Here is a 17,834-nt window from a genome sequence, read left to right as displayed (position 1 = left end):
TTTTGACTAGAGCACTTAATTTATTTACACTTAAAGTAGTTATTGATAGTTACGTAGTTATTGCTGTTTTATTATTATATCTTTGATTTTTTTTTTCTTCTTCTTCTTAAATAGGCCCCTTTAACATTTCTTATAATACTGGCATGGTGGTGGTGAACACTTTTAGCTTTTTCTGATCTATGCAGCTCTTTATGTCTGCTTTGATTCTTGTGGGGTAGAGTAATTTTGGTTGTAGGTCCTTGCTTTTTATCACTGAATATTTTTGTGTCATTCCCTACTGGCCTACAAAGTTTCTGTTGAGAAACCAATTGACAGTCTTTTGGGAACTGCCTTGTAGGTAACCGCCTTTCTCTTGCTGCTTTGAAGATTCTCTCTTTGTCTTTAACTTTTTGCATTTTAATTATGATGTGTCTTGGTGCTTTTTGGGTTCATCTTGTTTGGGACTTTCTGCACTTCCTGGACTTGTATGTCTATTTCCTTCACCAAGTTAGGGAACTTTCCAGTCATTATTTCTTTGAATAGGTTTCTGATTCCTTGCTCACTCTCTTCTTGTTCTGGTACCTCTGTGATGTGAATATTGTTATGCTTGATGTTGTCCCAGGAATCCTTTAAATTAGTCTCATTTTTTTCTTTTTGCTGTTCTGATTGGATGTTTTCTTCTACTTTGTCTTCCACATCACTGATTCTGTCCTCTGCTTCATCTAATCTGCTGTTGATTCCCTCTAACACATTCTTCATTTCAGTTTTTGTATTCTTCATTTCTGACTGGTTCTTTTTTATGGTTTCTATCACTTTGTGTAAGTTCTCACTGAGTTCATCTATTCTTCCCCTAGGTTTATTGAGCATTCTTATAACTATATTTGAACTCTGTATGTGATAGATTACTTGTCTCCATTTTACTTAGTTTTCTTGCATTTTGTCCTGTCCTTTCTTTGGGGAAGAGTTTCTTTGTCTCTTCACTTTGGTTGTCTGTGTATGTTTGTGTATGTTTATCAAGTAGATCTTGCTATGTCTCCTGGTCTTGACAATGTGATCTTTTATGTAGAAGGGGCCCAGTAATGCAGTCTTCGTGATCATCTGTGCCTGGTGCCCCAGTAATGTCTTCTGTGTGGGTTGTGTGTGCCCACTGGTTGTAGTTGGGGTTCAGTTGCTGTTGGCATGTGAGTGAGTGGGGTTGACCTCGGGCTGACTGCCTATGAGGGTGACTGTGACAATAGCAGGCATACTATTGTGTCTTGACTGACCCCGTGGAGCAAGAGTTGCTTTAGTGGGGCACTGGTGCCCACTGAGTCTGGCCTTTAGGTTTGTCATTTGTGGAGCTGCTAGAGAGATGCTGTAGTGTGTTCTGATACTGGTCACTGGGCATGTTGGGTCTGGAGCCTCCTGGAAAGGGCTCCAGTGCAGGTCAAGGTCAGCTGCCTTTTGTTTCATGCTTGGAGTCTCCAAGTAGAAGCTTCAGAGTGATCTATAGTTGGCTGCCACTGACACTAGATTTGGAGATGCTTGGGAGAAGCTACACTGTCTTCTGAGGCTGGGCACTACTTGTTCCTGTCATGGGACCCTGTGAGGGGCACCATAGAGCAAGTTGAGACCAGACACCACCTTTGCCAGGTTTGTGGCTGCTTAGTTGAAGCTGTGTTCCAGGCCAACACTGGCTACTGCTTATTCCAGGCTTGGGGTCTGCTGATGGGAGTTAACAGTGCAAGTTGAGACCCATCACCACTTTTGTTGGGCTTGGGCTGCTTATCGAGAGCTACAAGGTACACCAAGGTCAGCTGCTGCTTTTTGGGGTTCGGGGATCTTTCAGACATTTTGGGAAAGTTCGCAGCAGTAGCCAAGGCAGGATACTTTTCTGTAGGAGCTGCTGGGAGAGGCTTGGGCTGGGAAGTGAGTTAGATGGGACAGGGTCTTGGAATCACCAGGGTGGGGTAAATGGTGTTAGCCAGGTTAAAGGAGAGCATAGATTTGGCTCCCACTTGTGCCTGGCCGGCTAGGTTGAGGGGGGAGTTCAACAAAGGAACAGTGGTACCTGCCAGCTCTTCTGTCCACAGACTATTGCCCTGACCTCTCTCCCTTCAGCCCCCTTCCTGAAGTCAATTAGTTGAGTTCCTCCGAGATATTGCCAGTGGTTTTCGAGCTGCTGCCCCTGCATGGGAACTTAGAGCTACTGAGTTTGTGAGTGAGTCTGTTGCTGGCCTCCCAAGAAGTTCACATCAGTTCCAGCAGTCCCCTGTCTTTCTCAAATGCACAGCCAGATGTGCAGACTCCTCTTTCAGACCTTGGTCTGCGGAGCCTGGTATAAGGCTGGATCCACTTCCTCCTCAGGGGGACCTCCACAGCCAAGATAGCCCTCCTGATAATTAATGTGGGGCCTGCCTGTTTCACGTCTTCACCCATCCTACCAGTCTGGATATGGATTCTTTATACCCTTAGTTTTAGGACTTGTGTGTAGCTAGTCTTCAGGTGGTTCTCAATAATGATTGTGCTATAATTTAGTTGTAATTTTGTGTGGTGATGGGAGGAGGAGAGCACAGAGTTTACCGACTCTGCCATTCTGACCGAAACCTAGCTACTCTTTCAAACTAATCCTAAATCCATCTCCTTGACAATAAGGAGGTCAAAAGTATGAATATTCACATTCCTGACCTTTGATGAATGGTTAAGCCTTCATTTAATGTTCATTTGATGTTCATAAATATTTGTAAAACATTAGCATGTAAATATGGTAGAATATTCTGTAGCTTTTACAGTTATAAATACACTCTGTTCATTTTTTTAAAAATAATTCTTTATTGAGTGTCTAAAACGTACCAGGCACTATTGTAGGCTTTGGAGATAGAGTGATGAGTCCCAATTGTCAGTCCCTGCTCCTAGAGGTTAAATTCTAGCAGGAGGATATAGACATTGAGCAAATAAATAAGAGAGTATTAGAGAATGAAATATTTATAGGAACTAATAAAACCCCCACAAAAGTGTGTTCATATATAGACTCACACTAACAATAATGCACTGATGAAAATACCAAGGTGAGATTCATGAGGTTGAAAATAGAAGTGGGTATGTAAAGTTGTTTAATTTACTATTTAAAAATATCAGCCCTAGCCAGTTTTGCTCAGTGGATAGAGCATCAGCCTGTGGACCAAAGGGTCCTGGATTCGATTCTGGCAAGGGCACATACCTTGGTTGCAGGCTCCTCCCTGGCCCAGGTCCTGGTTGGGGTGCATGCAGGATGCAACCAGTCAGTGTGTTTCTCTCACATCGATATTTCTCTGTCTTTCCCTCTCTCATCCATTCTCTAAAAAAATCAGTGGGAAAATATCCTTGGAGATGAGGATTAACAATATGTATATATATACTAGAGGCCCCGTGCACAGATCTGTGCACCAGTGGGGTCCCTCGGCTTGGCCTGCGGGATTGGGCCAAAACCAGCTCTCCGACATCCCCTGAGGGGTCCCGGATTTCAAGAGGGTGCAGGCCAGGCTGAGGGACGCCCACCGGTGCACGATTGGGGCCTGGGAGGGAAGTGGGAGGTTGGCCAGCCGGGGAGGAACTGTGGGAGGGCTCCAGGGCGTGTCCAGCCCATCTCGCTCAGTCTGGATCAGCCGGACCCCAGCAGCAAACTAACCTACCTGACATAACATCTGCCCCCTGGTGGTAAGTGCATGTCATAGCGAGCAGTTGAGCAGGCTTAGCATATCATTAGCATATTATGCTTTGATTGGTTGAATGGTCGACCAGACAACTGGACGCTTAGCATATTAGGCTTTTATTATATAGGATATATATCAAAAGTTTGAGGAGAAATCTCAAAATTCAAGATTTGACATTCTGCAGAGAAGTATAAGCCAGTTTGACTTGATTCATTTTGGAGTAAGAAAAGATTTAATGGTACTTTCAGTGTTTACCTAAATATAGACTTACTTTCAAGTTATTTCCTTATTTCCACAATTCTGGCCTGAAAATTGATATTTAGAGTCACATAGAAAGGGATTCTTACGCATTTAATAAAATACTGGCATACATCGTTTTATAGCAGCACGCTTTATTGCGCTTCACAGGTTTTATGTTTCCCAAATTGTAGGCAAGACCCTTTCCACCAACAGAAAGATTACAACTTGCTTTATTGTGGTTGTCTAGAACCAAACCTCCAATATCTCTATACTTATGTAATAGTGTTTGCAGGTAGTGTTTTAAGGGAGAAAAAGGGTACACATTTCAAGCTGTAAACAGCCTAGAGTTGATAACTCAACCCTCACTTTTTATAAATGAGGAAGCTGCCGAATTGTCTAAAATGAAACTTAAATTAATACCATCTTTACCATTGGGGAAAACAGAGGGTACAGGACCTCTCTATTATTTTGGAAACTTCATGTGAATTTATATTTCAAAATAAGTTTTGAAAAGTAAAGCTAATTTTTAAATGGATTTTTCATCTTTTTTAGTTTGTGGAGGACTATGAGCCTACCAAAGCAGACAGCTATCGGAAAAAGGTAGTGCTGGATGGGGAGGAAGTGCAGATCGATATATTGGATACAGCTGGGCAGGAGGACTACGCTGCCATTAGAGACAACTACTTCCGGAGCGGAGAAGGTTTCCTCTGTGTGTTCTCTATTACAGAAATGGAATCCTTTGCAGCCACAGCTGACTTCAGGTATGTCAGGGAGTAATGTTGTTGTTCTTATTGCATAACAGTTTCTTCTCCAGAAACAAATGGACAACTAGAGGTTCTTACTTGGTAGGCTTTCACTCTAATTTTGTTTATTCCCTCTTGGATATGTAGCTCTGTCCACTACATACTTATACTCAGATGCTATCTCAGGCCCAGCTGTATTGGAGCTTGAGTTTGTGACAGCCTCGCTACCCAACATTATAGTAGTCTCTTCATGCATTACAGTAGTATTTCTCTTTGGAATAAAATATTACTACTGCCATAATAGTTAACATTTGGATCACATAATGGAGCTCTGTCCACATTTTAAATCTTTTTTCGTTAGTCACTGTTTTCTCAGCACCTGTGTAGTGCTCAGCAGGCATATTGCCATCCTCCTCACAATATAGATGTCCTGAAGCATGAAATGAGATTTTTAATAGAAATAATAATACTGTAGATTGGCACACTAGATTATTTTGTATAATATCTTTTATATCTTATTTACCATTTGCCTAATCAAAATCTGACACCCATTTGGTTTGATGGAGAGAGGAGTATAGGAGAGAGGGATTCTCTTTATACCCAAGAGAAATGTAACGTAAATAAGCTCCTGAGTATCATAAATACTACATGCATAATCAAAAGTATTCTTTAATTATATGTTTTTATTTCTGTGTTAAGTACCTGCTTTGGTATGGGGGACACAAAAGAAGTATGTCTTGTTTTCAAGATTCATACAGCTTAGTTGAGTAAGGCATGAAACCAAAAGCAAGTTAGTGACAAGTAGGAGACATGAACAGTGATCATTACAGAGGATCCAGGAGAGGCCTTCATGAAATAGATGAGCCTGGAGGACAAGAAGGATTTCCACAGATGGCTGAGTAAAGAACTGAACCTGGGCGTATACAAAGTATTCCTTTTTATGTACACCTGAAAGTCTCAAGAACTTAAAGGATTCTAGAAGAACATTCTTTACAAAAGCATATCATTGAGAACCTTTTAAAATAATGTGTTTATTTATAAAATTAAGTTTGTTGGTTTCTATAAGGAAGCAGTTTTGTATGTGGTAAGGCGCAAAGGGTGGCAGATTCTGGTAGCTTGTAACGTTGGGATACAGGTTGAAAGTTACATAAATGTCAGTGCTTATTCATTCAGCAAATATTTGAGTGCTTATTGTGTCATAGCAGGTTCTATTGTAGGTAATGGAATAAATTTTATCACCATAGTCACCAAAGCCAAAGTGGTATTTCAAGGAAATAAGGTGTTTTTATGCCAAGAAAAAGACTCTTGGGCTATTGCTATTACAGTGAATCATTCATTACTCCTCTGTTGTACCTCTAATATGTTGCCCTTCTCATAAATAACAGTGTCTTAATGACTGACCAGCAATTATTGAAAGGGGATTTTGAGACTGTCAGTAGTCCACATGGTCAAACCTGCAAAGTATACCACAGTTGTCAGCTCCTCTGTTTAGTCTTTCTGGTCCTCCGCCTACCAAGGTGGAATCCATTGTTTCTTCATCTCTGTTTGCGATGTACTTTCCCCAGCTCCAATAGCACTTTTACTGAGCTTGATTTATAGGTAAAGATTCTTGAGAGCAGAACTCTTTTCTTATCCATGTCAGTGTTCCCAGCACCTATATTTGGCACAGTTGCTAGCATATCTATACTAGTAAAAGGGTAATATGCTAATTAGAGCAGACGTCTTCTGGACGACCATCCAGACGTCCTTCCGGACAAAGCCCTGGCGGCTGCTGCGAGGGCCAGGCCAAGGCTCAGGCAAGCTGCGGCAGCTGCTGCAAGGGCTGGGCCCAGGCTCAGGACAGCAGTGGCAGCAACAGCGGGATAATGGGGGCGGCGCCTTCCCCTGATCCGCCAGGTCGCCTCCTGCAGAGAGAGGCCAGACTGTGGCTTAGGCCAGGGGCCGAGGCAGAGGCAGTTAGGGTTGATCAGGCCAGTAGGGGAGCAAGTTAGGGTGATCAGGCCAGCAGGGGGGCAAGTTAGGGTCAGTCGGGGACAAGGTAGGGGCGATCAGGCCAGCAGGGGAGCAAGTTAGGGTCGATCAGGCCGGCAGGGGGGCAAGTTAGGGGCAATCAGGCCGGCAGGCAGAGGCATTTAGGGGTGATCAGGCAGGTAGGCGAGCAGTTAGGAGCCAGCGGCCCCAGATTTCGAGAAGGATGTCCCAGATTGGAGAGGATGCAAGCTGGGCTGAGGGAACCCCCGCATCCCACCCCCGTGCATGAATTTCCTGCACCAGGCCTCTAGGCTATAATAATAAAAGCGTAATATGCTAATTAGACTGGACGTCCTTCCAGACGACCTTCCGGACGAAGCTGGGGCTGTGAGGGAAGTCTGGGTCCCAGGTGCGTGCCGGTGGCCAGAGGGAAGCCCGGGTCCCGGGTGCCAGAGGGAAGTTGGTGCTGGCAGCCAGTGGAAGGAAGGCCTATTCTTGCACGAATTTCATGCATTGGGCCTCTAGTAACATACAATGTTTGGTAAACAATTGATAGAAATGTTAGAAGAAGACTCTTTTGCTTTTTTTGATTCTCACTTTTCTTATGTCAAAAATGAAGAAGCTGGACCAGTTTGTAAAGGTTCTTTCTTATTCTAAAAGTCTGTTATACCCTCTTTAACTCTATTTAAAGAGAGCATCACAGTAAGCAAATGTGTATGAATGTTCTAGACATAGCAGTATCTTTCTCTGACATCCAGGAAAGTAGCTAATAAAACCAACTTATTAATAACTTCAAAGAATATTGTCTTCTCACCTCTGAACCCATTACGTCCAAGTTTTCCATGGCCATGTTTCTAGATAGCATTAATCACACTGTAATTTCAATACTGGGTCTTCCTGAAGCACCTGACTCATAGTAGCTTTGTAGGTATTTATTAAGAAATAAATTATTGATTATATATAATATGATCAGAAGTGCTAGAGTCACAAATTAGAGTTACTCTTACATTCCTGGTGGTTAGTGAGACTGAGTCGTAAGTCAGTTATTATTAACATCTTAGTTTAGGCCAGTGGTCGGCAAACTCATTGGTCAACAGAGCCAAATATCAACAGTACAACGATTGAAATTTCTTTTGAGAGCCAAATTTTTTAAACTTAAACTTCTTCTAACGCCACTTCTTCAAAATAGACTTGCCCAGGCCGTGGTATTTTGTGGAAGAGCCACACTCAAGGGGTCAAAGAGCCGCATGTGGCTCGCGAGCCGCAGTTTGCCGACCACGGATTTAGGCTGTTCACAAAGGAAACTGGGTAAGAAAGTAACAGTAGATTGGTGTTACCAGCACTGGGGAAAGATTGTGATTGGCTGAAATCCTCTTCACAGATACATCAGAAATTTAATACCAATAATGCTGAGTGTTGAGATGCTTTTTGCAAGTAATCATGTGAGTGGTAGGAAACAGCACTCTAGAACTGTACAGCTCAGCCTGTCACTCGTATACGGTACTCCATTAACATTTTTACTTTCTAAAAGGATGTTTAAGGTAACTACAAATCAGTGAAGGATGGAGGTGACTGTATGTATGGTCCATAGTTTATTCATACTAGAAAAACTAGTAATTCGGATCCAAAGAGTGTCCTGCAAGCATTAAGTCAGTGTTTATCACTTCATCAGTAATCAGGTGAATGTAGTACTAATGATGCTAAGACACACATTTTTTTACATTTTGTCATCTACTAAAATCAGGGCTGCGTCATACTGTATGACGTCTTAATTGGCAGCAATTTTTCTTAGTAGTACATGAAGTAAATAATGCGTATCGTTAGTGACTTCTTAAATGTGTGTGTGTGTGTGTGTGTGTGTGTGTGTGTGTGTGTGTGTGTGTGTGAAGTATTATCCAAATTTATAAATGAAGAAACGGAAGCACACAAAGGCTCAGTGACCTCCCCCCTGGTCATGCAGTTAGGAGTGGCAACGCAGTTAAAATCCAGGAGGTCCCTGTTCTTGCTTTTAAAAATTGCAATACTGGCTCTCGTTAAACAAATGATGGCTCTTTTATCACAACATATGGCCATCCCATTTCATGTTGTTAAAATGGAATATGGCAAATTTTCTTTTTAAAATGCAGCCCTTTTCCCTACTGTGTATTTTTTAATGTATTAAACATTTTTATGTAAAGTATTGTTTTTAAACTATGTAATTAAAGTATTTTATGACATCATATTGTTTCACTAGTTATCTTGTTAGTATCAGTCCTAACCCTCAGTTGAAACAACTAATTGAAAACATTTTTTTCAGAAAGGTAAATGTCTTTATATGATCAACACTTTTCTCCCACCTTTCTTTTACCTCATCTTCTCCCACAGGTTTGCTCTGATGACTATAACTAGAATAAAGAGGTTTCCCTCTGCCAGTTTGTAACTTTGCCATGCAGGGGAAATGTCCTGTAACGTGGAGACCCTCACCATAATGCCCAGTGGACACCTTGGTGTTCATTCCATGTCAGAGGTAGGGGTCTCTTGTGATGAATAACTTTTGGGAACTAAACCTTTTTGAACAGGGTTTGTTCCGTTAGACTTTCCATTATGGGAGGCCCCATAGTATCTAGTGTAGAAGTTGTGTGTGTGCTCTGGTTAGATTTCTCAAACTCATATCCTACTTCTACTTAACTGTGACTCAGCAAATTACATAAGTTCTCTGTGCCTCATTTTCCTTATCTGTAGTAGGATGACAATACTAGTGCTAACTGTAGGTTAGGGGTGAGGATTAAATGAGATAATATATATGAAGCATTTAAAACATTTATTTTTTAAAAAAATATGTGTTTTATTGATTTTTTACAGAGAGGAAGGGAGAGGGAGAGAGAGTCAGAAACATCAATGAGAGAGAAACATCAATCAGCTGCCTCCTGCACGCCCCCTACTGGGGATGTGCCTGCAACCAAGGTACACGCCCTTGACCAGAATCGAACCTGGGACCCCCGAGTCCGCAGACCAACGCTCTGTCCACTGCACCAAACCAGTTAGGGCGCATTTAAAACATTTAAAGCACCTGCTGCATTGTGAGCACTCAAAATGTTAGCAGCAGTGGAGGTGGTGGCATTATTTAGCAGATGCTAAGAGGCACAAAATAAACTAATCTGAAAATAAACCATGACAAAGATTGATACTGTCAAACGTCACGGTAAGATTCCTACAAAATCAGATGCACCTGCTGATCTGTCATTCTAATAATCGCCTTAATTTTCTGATTTTCTCTTAGTCTAAAGCAGTGGTCGGCAAACTCATTAGTCAACAGAGCCAAATATCAACAGTACAACGATTGAAATTTCTTTTGAGAGCCAAATTTTTTAAACTTCTTCTAACGCCACTTCTTCAAAATAGACTCGCCCAGGCCATGATATTTTGTGGAAGAGCCACACTCAAGGGGCCAAAGAGCCGCATGTGGCTCGTGAGCTGCAGTTTGCCGACCACTGGTCTAAAGTATTTACATTTCTGTAGTTTCAGTGTCTCTTGATTTCAAAGGAGAGGCATCTGTAAGATAGTAAGCTAGTAAACCTAAGTCTCATGAATTTCTTTTGTTTGTTGATTTTACAAGAAAACATCTTTCTCCAATGGATTAATAATAATCCGTAAGAGCAGCTAGCATTTACTGAATATTTACTGTGTGCCAGCACTATTCTAAGCACTATATGTTTAATTCTCACAGCAATTGTATAAGGAAGATATTATTGTAGTCCTACTTTACAAATGAGAAAACTGAGGCAAAAGGGCTGTATTCAGAGTCACATGATTAGGAAGGGCAGAGCCATGATATCTTTAAAATTGGTGGCACTTTCAAAGCTGGAAACTTATCTCTAAATGCAAAATCTGTGCTCAGGAGCTGACTTCCAGATATTTCCAGCATGTGTGGGGCTTTAAAAATGTTTAATTGGACCTTTGATATGTTGTGATAAGAATGGCACTCTCTCCATTTGTGTCCTCCAAAATCCCATGACCCCAGTTTAATCATGGGAAAAGCATCAGACAAATCCTAACAGATATTTTTCTACAAATTACCTAACCAGCACTCTTCAAAACTGTGAAGGTCATCAAAAACAAGGAAGGTCTGAGAACTGTCACAGCCACGTGGAAGCTGAGGAGATAGGATGACAAAAGGTCATGTATCCTAGATGGACTTCTGGAAGGCATTCAGGGGGGAGTTGCATTTGATACTTTCATTTCATACCTTATCTGCCATATTGTATACTGTGTTCCTTGGGGTATTTTTCCTTTTTCAGTTAAGTTGAATGTGTAACTCGAATGGTTGGTAGAATAAGGAAGAAGTGCTGCACATTTCCCACCGTGGAATAAATGAGCTGATTGTTATTATGCAGAAACAAATAAGTGCCAAAAGCAGGTGGTATTTTAGTTATTTTAACAAGTACAGGTAATGTTAATGTTTCTCATTTCCTCTCATCCAGGGAGCAGATTTTAAGAGTAAAAGAAGATGAGAATGTTCCATTTCTACTGGTTGGTAACAAATCAGATTTAGAAGATAAAAGGCAGGTTTCTGTAGAAGAGGCGAAAACCAGAGCTGATCAGTGGAATGTTAACTATGTGGAAACATCTGCTAAAACACGAGCTAATGTTGACAAGGTAAAGGTGGCTTGCTGTACTGCATGTTAAAAATAGATTGATTTGATTTAACTCTGCTCCATTTTGTCCAGAAATTCTGAGACTTTCAAATCACAATATGTGTTGATTTTCTTGTCAGCCCGGAATGCTCAAGTGCAAATGTTAGGGATCTCTTACTTCACTTTGTCCCTTGGTTTCCCAGACACATTACAACAGGAGACACCGTAGTAAATGTACTTTTTGTTGTTGTTGCACTGCTGGAATTCCTGGCTGGAATTCTTGCCTTTTTTTTTTTTTTTCTTAATTGGCTGGATGATTTAGAAGGAATTGTATAAGTCCACCTGTCTGGCCCCATTTAAGTTGTCAAAAGTGAAGGAGCCCTAGTTTAGAGGATTTTTAAATCCCTGTACAACTCTATTTCCCATCCTCAACCTCTGTTTTGCCCTGAGTGGAAAGGGAAACCACCTACCTTCTTTCCTTATAGTCCCACTTTGTTCAGATTGGTCTTTCCTGGAGACCAGGTGAGGAACACCCTTACCTTGTTTCTAGGAGCCCTCCCAGGTGCATTTCCTCCTGCTGCCAGCCATTGTCTTCGGTATTTAGGAAAACTGCCTGTTGGGCTGAGGCAACACAGGTCTTAGAGCCCTGGAGGGGGTCCTTTTTCAGCCCCAACCATCTAGGCCCCACCAAGTGCCTACAGCACTTGATAAACACAGATTCCGCCTTAGCTGGTTTGGCTCAGTGAATAGAGCATCAGCCTATGGACTGAAGGGTCCCTGGTTCAATTCTGGTCAAGGGCACAAGCCCAAGTTGGGGCTCCATCCCCAGCAGAAGGCGTGCAAGAGGCAGCCGATAAATGATTCTCATCATTTATGTTTCTCTCTCCCCCTCTTTCTGAAATAAATAAAAATAAATATTTTTAAAAACACAGGTTCCTGGGTCTTACCCCCAGAGATTTTGATTGCTCTGGTTCAGGGTGGAACCTGAGCGTTTGCATACTGGTTGTCTCCCAGGTGGTGCAGACGGGACTGCCTGAGAACAGCGCTGCTCTAGATGGCCTCATGTTCTAGGGAACTCTGCTTGTGCTTGTAGATTCACAGCCCTGATCCAGAATTCAGTAGGTTAAAAACATTAGAGGTTTTTTTTGTTCATTTATTGTAGGTTTTAAGACAGTCATTACTATCTCAAGCTGATTAAAATTTTTTCAGTCACATGGTCAGATTCCTATAGATCCAAGATATGTGTACAAAATGAATGCTATAAAATTTCTACTCAGTATACAAGTTTTCTCTAAAGTTATGGCCAATGTTTTTTAAAATATTAATGAAAATGTTTTAAGGTTGTATGTTTGGGGTTTTGAAAGGCAATATTGCACATTATCATAGCATTAGTGTATATATACTTTGTTTTCTCCTCACTGATGTTTTGAGCAGGTTGTAGAACATACTCTAAACCGGCCGTGGGCAAACTACGACCCGCGGGCCGGATCCGGCCCGTTCGGCTGTTCTATCCGGCCCGCGGAGCCAAAAGAGTGGAGGGTTCTCTAGCTCTCCCCTCCGCTCCTTTACTTTGAATTTATATTAGCTCACACAAACACTCCATCCATGCTTTTGTTCCGGCCCTCCGGTCCAGTTTAAGAACCCATTGTGGCCCTCGAGTCAAAAAGTTTGCCCACCCCTGCTCTAAACCATATTGTCTATTAAGTGGAAAAGTATCATGTTTTGTCACAGAAAAGAGATACTATCTCCCTACAAAATGCCTGTCCTCATCTGGTTTCCAAATGGTCCATTGGGTAGATGCTTCGGGGCAGGTTTTAAATCCACCATGTGAATCCACCTTGTGAAAAGGCGGCGTGACCATCAGAGTTGTCGAGCTAGAGCCTAGCCTGGTCCAGGGGGCTGTGCCTGTCACAGAGGAATTCCCCAGATTTAGAGGACCATCTGACATACCTGCTTGTGTACTAACTGGGCGCCAGGTTCATCTGATGACCTTCTTAATGCCCTTCTAGCTAAAGGCTTTGGCTTTTTAATAGTATTTTTGTTTGTTTTTTCATTGTACATGAACACATGCTTATTGTGCAAAAAAAAGTCATAATTTGGAGGGAGAAGTATGAGGAAAAAGTGAGTCACTCTTCACCCAGATTCTACTCCCCTCCCCTTCCTGTAGTTAACCACTGCCAACATGTATGTGTCTTTCCAGACGTTTGCTTGCATTTATAGGCCAGCATACAGAGTCTAAGGGAGAGGGTGTTCGCATGTTTTTCCCCGTATAAATAGGGTTTTTACAGTATGTAGTATATAAATGTATAGTGTGCTTATATATTATACTAGAGGCCCGTTGCACGAAATTCGTGCACGGGGGAGGGGGGTGTCCCTCAGCCCAGCCTGCACCCTCTCCAATCTGGGACCCCTTGAGGGATGTCCGACTGCCCACTGGGATCGGGCTTACACGGGCAGTCGGACATCCCTTTCACAATCCAGGGCGGCTGGCTCCCAACTGCTCACCTGCTTGCCTTCCTGATTGCCCCTAACCGCTTCTGCCTGCCAGCCTGATCACCCCCTAACCACTCCCCTGCCAGCCTGATTGACCCTAACTGCCCTCCACTGCAGGCCTGGTCACCCCTAACTGCCCTCCCCTGTAGGCCTGGTCCCCCCCAACTGCTCTCCCCTGCAGGCCTGGGTCCCTCCCAACTGCCTTTCCCTACAGGCCTGGTCGCCCCCAACTTCCCTCCTCTTCCGGCTTGGTCACCCCTAACTGCCCTCCCCTGAAGGCTTGATCGCCCCCAACTGCCCTCCTTTGCAGGTCTGGTCCCTCCCAACTGCCCTCCCCTGCTGGCCTGATCGCCCACAACTGCCCTCCCTTGCAGGCCTGGTCCCTCCCAACTGCCCTCCCCTGCTGGCCATCTTGTGGTGGCCATCTTGTATCCACAGGGGGGCAGGATCTTTGACCACATGGGGGCAGCCATCTTGTGTGTTGGAGTGATAGTCAATCTGCATATTACTCTTTTATTATATAGAATAGAGGGCTGGTGCACAGGAGGGGGCCAGCTGGTTTGCCCTGAAGGGTGTCCCGGATCAGGGTGGGGGTCCCCTTGGGGCATGGGGTGGCCTGGGTGAGGGGCCTGTGGTGGTTTGCAGGCCGGCCACACCCCCCGGTGACCCAAGCAGAGGCCCTGGTATCTGGGGTTTATTTATCTTCTACAATTGAAACTTTGTAGCCTGGAGCGGAGCCAAGCCTTCTGCTTGCTCCCTGGCGGCAGCCATTTCTATTCGGATTTATGTATCTTCTATAATTGAAACTTTGTAGCCTTAAGCGAGGCCTGGGCAGGCCAGGGCTGCAGAAGCTTGGCTTCCTCCATCGCCGCTGGCAACCCTAGCCTCCTGCTCTTTCCAGCTTCGTGGCTGCCATCATTTCTGTTTGGGTTTATGTATCTTCTATCATTGAAACTTTGTAGCCTTGAGTGGAGGCCTAGGCCGGCAAGGGCAGGCGGAAAGCTTGGCTTCCTCCATCGCCGAGGAAACCCAAGCCTCCCTCCTGCTCTCTGTGGCTGTAGCCGTCTTGGTTGGGTTTATTTGCATATTCGCTCCTGATTGGCTGGTGGGCGTGGCTGGTGGGTGTAGCGGAGTGATGGTTAATTTGCATATTACTCTTTTATTATATAGTATGTATAGCATTTCTGTGTATGAAGATAGACAATTTCTGTGGTTTGTTTTTTAAATTGTACGACAGATAGGGCTTGTAGTTCTTTCCATGTCATTGCATATAGATGTATCACGTTCTTTTTAGATCTGCAAAGTGTTCCATAATTAGGCTTTTTCATAATTCAGATGTAATCCATTGAGTTTTATCTTTGGAGCTATTGTCACTTTTATCTTAAAAATTGGAATGGAAAGATCAGGTTATATTATGTGAACATTTTTACCAAAAAGTGTAATTCAGAAAATTTTCCAATTTTTACATTTTCCTAATATATGTAGAGAAATAGACTTCAGTTTTCCTCTTCCTGTGCTCCCCAAACAGCCCTTAAATATTTATTCTTATATTATGTCTAAGGGTTACTGCTCATACTATCTGTTTGCTTTATTTACTTTTTTTTCTTCTTTCTAGGTATTTTTTGATTTAATGAGGGAAATTCGAGCCAGAAAGATGGAAGATAGCAAAGAAAAGAATGGAAAAAAGAAAAGGAAAAGTTTAGCCAAGAGAATCAGAGAAAGATGCTGCATTTTATAATCAAAGCCCAAACTCCTTTCTTATCTTGACCATACTAATAAATATAATTTATAAGCATTGCCATTGAAGGCTCAATTGACTGAAATTACTTTAACATTTTGGAAATTGTTATGTATCACTAAAAGCATGAATTGGAACTGCACTGAAAGTCAGATCGCTTTAAAAAGAAATTAATGTGGCTTCACAAGAAGCAAAGTTCAACTTATTTCATAATTGCCTACATTATCACGATCCTGAATGTAATGTATGAGCTTGTGTTTTGAGGGCAGTCTTTACTAAACTGTTAAAGGGGTGTACTGGGGGTGGAGAGTGGGAGGTAAAGCTATTTTATATCATTTAAAAATGTTGTGGTCTCCTACTGCCTTGAAAATGACAATTGTGAACGATAGTTAAACTGTACCACTTTTTTTAACCATTATTATGCAAAATATAGAAGAAAAGTTATTGGCATGATTGTTGCATATAGTTATGAGAGTAATTTATCTGTGAACCTGCATTAATTACCTGGTGATTGACCTAGAAGAGTGGTGTAAACTTGCACATGGACATTTTTTAATATGCCTTAATTTAGAAACTAAAAAATACCCAGTTATATCATTCTGGGTGTGTCCTCCTTGGTGCCATGGGCCATTACCCCATGTGTCCTGATGAGAGACTCTATACCTGGTAAGGAATACAAAGGTTCTTGAGAAATAACTGTCTGCTAGGTAGTCTGTTCAAATTTAAAATGTGTGCCATACTCTGGTTCTTCAAAGTAAGGTTCCAGAGCTCCTGAATGCTTTTAATTAACAATACGGGAGTTTAAAACAAAGGGCCAGCATATACCTATAAGATAATTTTAGACTATGAGGATTCAACACCAGTGTATTTTAGTGAACCCTCTTTTTCTTTAAGATGCTAGTCGCTGGAAATCCCTTTCTGCAAGTGGTAAGCATGTTAAGGTTTTTGTCTCCTTGGAGCAACCACAGGAAAAACATCAATAGCACTAATGCATTTTGCACTAGAACTTTGGGGAAATATTCATGCTTGCCACCTGTTAAATTTTTTTTTCATCCTCACCACAGGATATGTTTTTATTGATTTTTAGAGGAAGGAGGAGGGAGGGAGAACCATCGATGTGAGAGAAAAACATCCATCAGCTGCCTCCCATGTGTGCCCTGACTGGGAATCGAACCTGCAACCTTTTGGTGTACAAGATGGCACTCCGACCAACTGAGCCACCCGCAGGGCACCACCTGTTAATTTTTAAATTTGTACTCATGAGATTACATTTTGGCTATATGGGCGTTATTCGGTGTATTTGTCTCCTGTTTGTGTTCATAATGAAGAACGCTGTAGCTATATTTTCCTTAAAGTTAACATCAAACAACCAAACCTGAGTACAGTGCAGAAAAGCATACACAGGTTAAACCTCAGTCCTGTGTCACCCTTGTGTGGTGCGCCCACTGGAAGAATTCTAGCATGCTATTTAGGAACATAATTTCAGTGGGAAATCTACCACTGTCAGATTTTTCTTTTATTTTTTGAAACGGAGCTAAGATAATTGATTCACAGAGTTTTTCTTTCTTTTTGTTCAGTCCTAATTTCAATAGTTCAGGCATTCCAGGTAACAGATATGTAAGTAAAGTTAATGAAAATAGGCTTTTTAGAAACTCAGCTCTTTGGATATTGCACCTGGCTTGTTATGTTAAATATTTGTCCTTAAAGGGTTTGAGATGTACATCTTTTATTTGGTATTTTTCATAGGCTATGCCATGTCAGAATTAAAGTACCACTGTAACACCGGCCCCGTGGGCCCTGCACTCTCCATGTGTACTCATTGTGGTCTTATTTAACCAGGGGTCCTAACCACTAACATTGTGATTTTGCTTTGAGACCTTTTCTCTCCTGGGTACTGAGGTGCTATGAAGCCAACTGACAAAGACACATCACATGTCTTAGGCTGATGCCACTACCCAGTTGCTTTATTTGCAATTTGAGCCATTTAAAGACCAATAAACTTCCTTTTTTAAAAATGTTTGTGGTGTTACTTGATGTTTACAATATGACATGTAAAATTCAGATTTATCAACCCTGGGTATCTTTACCAGAGATTTAGAAAACAACTAGATCTTTTGAGCTATCTGTTTAGAGACTTATTTTGTGTAAAACCAGATTTCCTAAAAAACAGTGTTGTCGTTGCTCAGGTTTAGTCAAGGCTCAGAAATGAAAGAATCCCACGTGCACAGTTACATAGAAGATACTCAGGCTGCCGTGAAATTCACAAAAGTGTGCATTAGTTTTAGAATACATTAAACTCTAGAATGAATATAGTGACAGCTTCATATTCATGTGCAAATCAGAATGACCCCCAGAGACTATTTAATTTCTGAATTGTTGCTGGAGT

The 17,834-nt window shown here is 42.1% G+C and overlaps 1 protein-coding gene across 3 annotated transcripts in view; it reads left to right on the top strand.

Annotated features, from left to right (window-relative positions):
- The window catches only part of RALA (RAS like proto-oncogene A), a 48,585-nt gene extending 31,122 nt beyond the window's left edge, over positions 1 to 17,463 (top strand). For all 3 annotated transcript variants that reach the window (XM_080665858.1, XM_080665859.1, XM_080665860.1), the window contains 3 exons: positions 4,443 to 4,651; positions 11,065 to 11,239; positions 15,326 to 17,463. In XM_080665858.1, the coding sequence (XP_080521984.1) occupies positions 4,443 to 4,651; positions 11,065 to 11,239; positions 15,326 to 15,448 (507 nt within the window). In that variant the 3' untranslated portion in view covers positions 15,449 to 17,463. The remainder of the gene's footprint in view (positions 1 to 4,442; positions 4,652 to 11,064; positions 11,240 to 15,325) is intronic.
- Positions 17,464 to 17,834: the final 371 nt, after the last annotated feature.

The sequence above is a fragment of the Plecotus auritus genome (assembly GCF_963455305.1).
Source record: "Plecotus auritus genome assembly, chromosome: 4".
NCBI classification, from domain to species: Eukaryota; Metazoa; Chordata; class Mammalia; order Chiroptera; family Vespertilionidae; genus Plecotus; species Plecotus auritus.
The sequence above is the reverse complement of the archived record's forward strand: the minus strand, read 5'-3'. Positions and strand labels throughout refer to the sequence as shown.